This window comes from Penaeus monodon, chromosome 10, assembly GCF_015228065.2.
Source record: "Penaeus monodon isolate SGIC_2016 chromosome 10, NSTDA_Pmon_1, whole genome shotgun sequence".
Classification (NCBI taxonomy): domain Eukaryota; kingdom Metazoa; phylum Arthropoda; class Malacostraca; order Decapoda; family Penaeidae; genus Penaeus; species Penaeus monodon.
Genome location: NC_051395.1, coordinates 52856820 through 52865370, shown reverse-complemented (window position 1 = coordinate 52865370; position 8551 = coordinate 52856820). Strand labels below are relative to the sequence as shown.

At 47.0% G+C, this 8551-nt stretch overlaps 1 protein-coding gene across 1 annotated transcript in view; it reads right to left on the bottom strand.

Moving 5' to 3' along the window:
* Positions 1–298: 298 nt before the first annotated feature.
* Positions 299–8551, bottom strand: part of LOC119577707 (extensin-like) — a 49530-nt gene continuing 41277 nt past the window's right edge. Inside the window, exons 5-6 of the mRNA XM_037925261.1 lie at positions 3538–3727; positions 299–375 (exon numbers count right to left, since the gene is read on the bottom strand). Coding sequence (XP_037781189.1) covers positions 299–375; positions 3538–3727 — 267 coding nt within the window. The remainder of the gene's footprint in view (positions 376–3537; positions 3728–8551) is intronic.

The window sequence follows — 8551 nt, the reverse complement described above, 5'->3', positions numbered from 1 at the left end:
ACCCCTACCCCTTTATCCATACCCCTTAATCCCTCCCCTTGACCCTTACCCCTTAACCCTACCCCTTAATCTCTACTCCTACATACCCCCTTAACCCCTACCCCTTAACCCCCACCCCTACCCATACCCCCTCAACCCCATCCCGACATTCAGTCCCCAAACAACCTCTTTTAATATTCTATCCCTTGAGTATACAACCCTCCCTACTCCCCACCCATCCCCCCCATCCCTTGCCCATGCCCCCGACGCCCCACAATTTCCCATCGAGTAATACTTCGGCCCAAAATAAACGTTTTTTCTAGCCGGGGATGACGCGAAAATAGGGGCCCAGGAGGTGGCGCAAGGACCGCAGCTCCAGCTTAAAAGAAGGGACGTCTTCAAGAGGGTGCTCGAATGCGGAGAAGTTTACCATATTACGCACAATTCCGAACACCGAACTACGAGTCCACGGGACGAGGGGAGCATGATTGGGGAAAGGGGGAAGGAATAGAAAGTTAGTGGGGAAAGGGGGATAATCATACAAGCGCAGAGCGTGAGGGACGAAGGAGGCAGAGACTCAAGAGCGAATGCGCCTGACAGATCAGGAGGATTAAAAAAGGCAGGGAGGATAGCGAGCGGTCCTGCAATGAGGAATCAGCAATCGAGCGAAGGCGATGGAGAGGGATCTTGAGAAGAATGGGCCTACGATTTGGGACGATGAATGCATGTCATCCCCGGGGGTCCAAGCTGCCACTCGATTGGGAATTGTGGGAGGGATATGAAGAGTAGTTAGTAGGTGAGTGGAGACACAAAGAGAGCAACAAGACATGAAGCGAGAAAAAGAGCGAGATTAGTAGGTTATAAGTAGGAAGTAGAGGAGAGCAGGAGGTAATGAGGAGGGGATCGAAGGAACGAGGGGCAAGGAAGACAGAGAAGGAGGAGGTGGGGGAGGTACGGATGTGAAGGACATCGGGGAATGAGGAGGTTCAGGATCAGTAGAAACACATGGAGAGAGGACGGAAGAAAGTAGTGAGAATGAACGAGGGCGTGAGAGAGATTAGGTATGTTAAGTGGTTGAGAAAGGAGGAGGGGAATGAAGAAGGTGAGAATAGTCAAGCGGATGATGAAATCAGTGAAATGAAAAGGAAAGAGAATGCGTAGCGAGGAGGAGAAGGAGCCAGAGAAGGGAGGAGTCGGGAGAGCGGACGGATCTACTCGGGAGGCCGAGGTCTCTCTGTTGAGGGAGTCCGAAGGAGGGAGAGGAGCAGTGAGGAGTGTGAGGACGGAGTTTTGCGGTTAGCTTAGAGCCTAGGCAGGAGTGAGCCGGAGTGAGGAGGATGGAAGAAAAAGGGAACAAGAATTGAGCCAGAGGACTCGTGAGGAACCTCGATGAGGTGAGGCATCTGCGCTTTCCTCTGTAGCGATTGCGAGCAAGAGGAGGGGGAAGGAGGAGGGGCTAGGATGTTTTGAGGCGGAGGGGGGCAGGTGGGCGCGGATGGGAAGGTTTAGGAGGAGAGGGGGAAGGGAGTGTCAATACTTTAGGTAACTTGTTTTGTGACAAAAAAAATATTGTTATGTTCCCCACCTTGAACAGCACACGGAGGAGGGGGAGGAACAGAAGGAGGAGGAGGAGGAGGAGGTGCAGGAGGTGGAGGAGACGAAAGAGAAAGGGGGAGGAGGAGGGGGAAGCGAGGGGGGGGGACGGAAACAAAGGGGGAGAAGGAAAAGAGGAGTCAGGGGATGATTGAAGAGGAGGATGCGAGGATGAGGAGGGGAGGAGGGACGGCGGGAGGCGGGGCTAGCGGAGGAGGAGGGGAGGGAGGGAGGAGGAGGGGTGGAGGAGGAGGAGGGGAGGGAGGGGAAGAGAGGAAGGAAAGGGAAAAGGCAAGAGGAAAGAGGGAGGAGGAGGATGGAAGAAAGAAGAGGAGGAGGAGTGAGGAGGAGGAGGGGGGGATATGAGAATTTTAAGAAAAAACAAAAAATTTCAAGAAAAAGAAAGCAGGAAGAATAGAAAAGAAGGCGGTAGAAAGGATGGAAAGGAGGATAAGTAACAAAGAGGAATGGAATTCATTGCAAGGAAAGAGAGGGACAGGTTGAAGGCCGAATAAAGAGAGAAACAAAGAACAAAGAACAACAACAACAACATATATATGGGAAACACACACACCCACACACAACAAACACCACCAACACACACACAACCACACACACACACCACAAAAACACACCCACACACCACCCAACACCACCACCACACCACACCAACCACACACACACACACACACACAAACACACACACAACACACACCACACACACACACCACACACACACACACACACACACACCACCACACACAAAACAAAACACACACACACCTCCCGTTATCTCCGAACATAGGAATTAAGGATCATCTCCACGCCATTACAGCATCCTCACTTCCTTCGGGTGAGATGAAGGAGGCGAAAGGAAAGATGCAGCCATCCCGGTGATTAACACGGAGGAAAAAATCAAAAATTTTCCCGTTACGTGGAGGAGGCGGAGGAGGAGAGGAGGAGGGGAGGGGAGGGGGGCGAGGAAAAAAGCTGAAGGAGGGCGGGGAGGAGTGAGGGGGGGGGGGGGTGGAGGGGAGGGAAAAGACAAGAACGAGAAGGGAGGAGGGGGGGGAGGGAGGTGAGGGAGGAGGGGGGTGGGGGGGAAGGGGGAAGGGGGGGGGAGGAAATGAAGAAAAGAGAAGAGAAGGGGAAGAGAAGGAGGGGCTGAGGAGGGGAAGGAGGGATGAGAAAAGGGAAAAAAGAAAGAGGGGGAGGAGGAGGTCAGGGAGGATGAGGAAGAAAGTGGAGGAAGGTGAAGAAGCGGAAGAGGAGAGGGAGGAGGAGGAGTGAATAGAGAGGCGGGGAGGAGGAGAAGGAGGAGGAGGAGGAGGAGAAGGAGGAGGAGGACAGCCTGCCTGGCGATTTTTCCCGCTCGGGTTTTCGAGTGAGTGATGTAGCGGGGGAAAATTATTTTGAAAGCTTATTCTGTATTTAGCAGTTTGACTCTATATTTACTAATTTATATATCTTTATTTTTTATTATTTATTTACTGACTTATTTCTATTTATTTATTTATTTTAAGCGGGGAGATTAGGCTTTTCTCTCCTGTGTGGGCGTCGTAAGGTCCAGTCCAGCGATTTTGTGGAAATATTAGTGGTAGTACTGAGTGAGGCCTCCGGGTGGGGAGGTGGGGGGGCGGGGGGGGGATGTCTCTCTCCTGAGAGAGACGGCTAGAGAAGAAGAAGACTAGAAGGAGGATTAGAGACAAACTAGCAAGGAGACTACTAACTGCTAGCTCTAGAGAGAAACTAGCAAGGGGACTACGAATTACTAGCCCTAGAGACTATTGACTACGAAGCTTTTCGCTATTTCAAGGAAGCAAGCGGGTCGTTCGGAAGATTCGCTGTAGAGAGGAGGAAGAAAGAAAAGAATGGCATAAATGGCTATCTTAAGTACAAAAACACTGATTTTTACATTGAAAAAATTAGCGGAATCATGAGCACAAATCTTAGTAAGATACGAACCCCGTACTAGTTTCTTAATTATGGCAACTAGTTCCTTAATGGCAACAGATCTCTTAATTATGGCAACTAGTTTCTTAATAGCAACCAATTTCTTAATGGCAACCAATTTTTTAATTATGGCAACAGTTTTCTTACTTACGGCAGCTAGCTTCATACATATGGCAAGTGGTTTCTTAATGTCAACTAGATTCTAAATGGCAATAGTTTCTAAATGGCAACCAGTTTCTTAATCATGGCAACTGGTTTTTTAATTATGGCAAATATTTTTTTGAATATGGCAAGTACTTTCTTAATGGCAACTACTTTCTAAATGGCAACTAGTTTCTTAATTATGGCAACTAGTTTCTTAATGGAAATAGATTCTAAATAGCAACTAGTTTCTTTAATGGAAATAGATTCTAAATAGCAACTAGTTTTTCTAAAATGGAAATAAATGATTCTAAATAACAAACAAACAGTTTTCTTAATTTATGGGCCAACTCGTTTTCTTAATTATGGCAACTAGTTTTCTTAATTATGGCAACTAGTTTCTTAATTATGGCAACTAGTTTCATAATTATGGCAACTAGTTTCTTAATTATGGCAACTCGTTTCTTAATGGCAAAATTACCATGAGCAGCCGCCCTTCCCTGCGATCAAAACACGAGGCAAAGAAAGGGTCCTGACATCAAAACGCGCAGAACAGCTGTGTCGTCGGCGGCAAGAGGACACACGGAACGAGCTGTTCCCTAATCTATATAGCTGTCCGCGCCCTCTACTCGCCTTTCGAGGGAGAGACAGAGAAAGAAAAAATAAGAAAAGAGAAGAGAGGGATGAGAGAGGAGAAGAAAAAAAAAAGAGAGAATAGACAAACACAACAGCTACACGTTCCCCTATCAGTGAGATCGCCATTGCCAAAACAACACCTGGTCTCCGTTTTCTTTATGGCGGAGGAGGGAGGAGGGCACGAGGAGGAGGAGGAGGAGGGAGGGAGGTGGGGAAGTTGGAGAAGTGAGAAGGAGGGAAGCGAGAATGAGGAGGAGGAGGAGGAGGGAGAGGAGTGAGAGGAGGAGGAAGAGGAAGGGGAGGAAGGACGAGGAAGTGGAGAAGGAGGAGGAAGGAGGAGGAGGAGGAGGAATAGGAGGAGGAGGGATGTGAAGGGGAAGTGGAGAAGGAGGAGGAGGAAGGAGGAGGAGGGGAAGGGGAGGAAGAAGCAACGAAGGTAGGAGGGGAGGAGGAGGAGGAGGAGGAGGAGGGAAAGAGGAGGGAGGAGGATGGAGTAGGAGGGAGGAGGAGGAAGTGGAGAAGAGAAGGTGAGGAGGGAGGGGAGGGGGAAGAGGAGGAGGAGGAGGGAGTGTAGGAGGAGGAGGGAGGAGTTAGGGGAGGAGGAGGAGGGGGGGGCGGGTTGGGGGGAGGGAGGGACGGGAAAGAGAAAGAAGGGAAGGAGAGGTGGGCGAGAGAGGAATGTGGAGGAGGGAAAAATGAGGTGGGGTAGGAGGAGAAGGAGAGGGGAGGAATAGGAGGAGGAGGGGAGTGAAGGAGGAGGGAAGTAGGAAGAGGAACGGCAGGAGGGTAGGGAGGAGAGGAGGAGGAGGAGGAGGAATTTAGAGGAGGAGGAGGAGGGATTAGAAGTGTGGAGAAGAGAAGTGAGAAGGAGGAGGAGGAGGGGAGGAGGAGGAGGAGGAGGATTTTTAAAAAAATTGGAAGCGGAGGAGGAGGGAGGAGGAAGGAGGGAAGTCGAGTGAGAGTGAGGGGAGGAGCCCGAGGCGAGCGGGAGGAGGGAGGAGTTGAGCGGAGGGGGTAGGGAGGAGGAGGAGGAGGGGAGGAGAAGCGAAGTGAGGAGGGAGGACGAAGGAAAGAAGAGGAGGGAGGAGGATGAGGAGAAGGAAGAGAAGAGGAGAGGAAGAGGGGCAGAATAAGAGGAGCAGAGGGTGGGAGAAGAGGGAGGAGGAGCAGAAGGGAGGAGGAGGAGGAGAGGGAGGTTGGGATGAGAAGGAGGAGGGAAGGAAGAGGGGGGGGGAAAAAGGACTTCTGGAACGATGGAGGGGGGGGGGGGGGTGGGGAGTGTCAGATGGGAGCTGGGGAGGAGGACGATTGAGGGGGCGTTCTTGAAGGCAGGAGATTTGGAGATGTCAGGAGCAGGAGATTGATGGAGGGAGAGTCGGAAAGGGTAGGCAGGAGGGGATGATGTGGAGATGGGAGTGGCGTGTTGGCAGAATGGGTGAAAAAAGGGTGACAGATGGGGGTGAGTTGCTGCTCGAGGAAATCTGCTGGAAAAGAGGCTGCGAGGGTTTTGATAGGGTTAGTGATATCTGGATGGGACGTCTGTTCCGGGCTGTCGGTCTGTTTGTATGTGTCTGTCTGGTATTGGATGGATGGGATGTCTGTAGGTATGGAGGTCTTATGTGATGTCTGGCTGTCTGTGCTGTCTAACTGAGATGATCTGTCCTCGCTATTACGCTATTAGTTTTATATATCCGGGTATCTGATACAACCAGCATCTATATATACGTATGTCAATCAAAAGCGGTCGCATCGTAGAAATAAGGAAATAGTAACATTTCAATTTCAGTTCTATCTCGGTAAATTCGTACACAAATGAGAGTTATAGAGTCGAAGCTGAGAGAGCCGCTAAGGAGTAGATATCGATTATATATGCTCTATGAGAGAGTGAGATGGAGGAAGATCCAAGTCTGCTTCTTAGTCTAGAGATATCTATAAGATAATATATTAGTATGTGATCATGATCAGGGCGCAGTAGCGCGATACAGAGATTGTATAAAGTAAACGTATGATTTATCTATTGAGGCTGATGCGAGGTACATGATAAAAGCATTCATTTCAGGTGCTGGCTTCTACAATCCAGAGTAGGAATATCTATTATAATAGTCGTAGCCCTGATCACAAGTATGCGATAGATATCATGGCTACTTTACTGTATAGCTTGCATTATTATTATCTCTATCTTCTTACTATTGGTACATATATATTCAACTCGCCTTATTCAGATCCATTATTATCTTATCTAACCCTCTTCTCATGTACTCGACCATTATCCTAGCTCTCTCTCTCTCTCTACGCTCTATGATCGTCTCTAGCTCTCCTAATACTGTCGTATCAGCTCTAGTCGCCGTCATATCTTCTCTCTCTTGTTTGCTCGCTCATCCCATAGTATATGCTCGCTTTTAGAGTATATATCTCTCTGCTCAGTCTAGATAAACTGCTTAACCTAGGCCCCTTCTTCCTCTCTCATACTCATCTAATCTGATTATCCTGCTCTCTCTTATCTCTCTATAGCTCTTTTTGGTCTCTATCTATGTACTTTTTGGGTCTCTCTAGCTCTTGATGAGCCTTCGCACCTTCTTCTGCTCTGTCGTTTTCGCTCTCTATGTCTGATCTAGAGGCTTCTCGCTTCCTCTCCATACTTCTATCTATTCGTCTCTCCGCTCTCAGATAGCTCATCGTATTTCCATGCCTCTATGCTCGGATGATCTATCGGTCTTCTACTATTACTATTATCTGCTATATGATCGCTATCGCTGTTGGGCGTCTCCTCTATTATAACTTAGCTCTACTACGATCTCTAGATCCTATCCTAACATGAATAATTAATCTCTCTCTGCCCAATCTCTCTATCTCTGATACTCTGCTCATTCTCATCACTGCGTTGAGATGATATAGATTATATACTATCTATCTCTCATCTTTGATATGTGTCTTTCCTCTTCGATCTCATCTTCTATCGACATAGTATAATATAATGCACACTTTCTACATTAACCCTAACTATACTCATATATATCCTATTTATCTCTCATATCTGCTACTAGTATAGCGCTCTCGTATACGATCTACTTATATCTATCTAGAAAATCTCTATTTCGATACTATCTCTCTATATCTCGGACCGAAGGCGCTCACTAATCGTCTAGCTCTCTATCTTCTATAGCTCTCTCTAATAACTAATATTCTCTCTCCTCTCTCTATGATATATAAATTTATCTACCTACATATATACTGTCTCTCTTACTCTCTCCTCTCTTCTACCTCTTCTCTTTTCTCGCTCTCTATCTCTCTCTCTCTCCGTCTCTCTCTCTTACTCTCCTCTTCTCTCTTCTTCTATTCTCTCTCACTTTCTCTCCCTCCCTCTTCTCTCTCTCCTCTCTCTCTGTCTCTCTCTCTATATCTCTAGATATCTCTCTCTCTCTCTCTCTCTTCTCTCTCCCTTATCTCTCCCTTATCTCTCTCTCTGACTCTCTCTCTCTCCTCTCTCTCTCTCTCTCTTTCCCCATCCCTACCTCTCCCTCCCTCTCTCCCTCTCTCCTCTCCTCTCTCCTCTCTCCTTCTCTCTCTCTCTCTCTCTCTCTCTCTCTCTCCCTCCCTCCCTCCCTCCATCCCTCCCTCCCTTTCTTCCCCCCTCTCTCTCTCTTACATCCACCCCTCCATACATGTAAATCATTCATCCTTCCTCGTATACAAAAACAGACCAAAAAAGCACCTTTCCGCAGAAAAATAAGAATAAGTCCCTCTTATCCTTAACTGCCGCAAGGATGACGATACTAGACTGTATCACCGAAAAAAAATCTGTCCTCAATCTTATCCCTATTACTGTTACTATCATTATTATTATTATTATTATTTTTATTATTATTATTATTATTATTATTATTATTATTATTGTTGTTGTTGTTGTTGTTATTATCATTATTGCTATTATTACTATTATTATAATCATCATCATTATTATTATTATTATTACTATTACTACTACTATCATCATCATTATTATTATTATTATTACTATTACTACTACTATCATCATCATTATTATTATTATTACCATTATCATTACCATTAACAGCATTAATGGACCTCTGCATCAGCGTGTTTCTTTTTCTTTTCTTTTCCGTTAGGATGCGTCCAACTTCAATAATTAATGACCTGTTAATGGGCTTTGAGTAATTACCATTTCCTCCACAAAGGCGCTCGGCACACCTCGCGGAAGAGGGAGATATTGCGTTATCTCTCTCTCTCT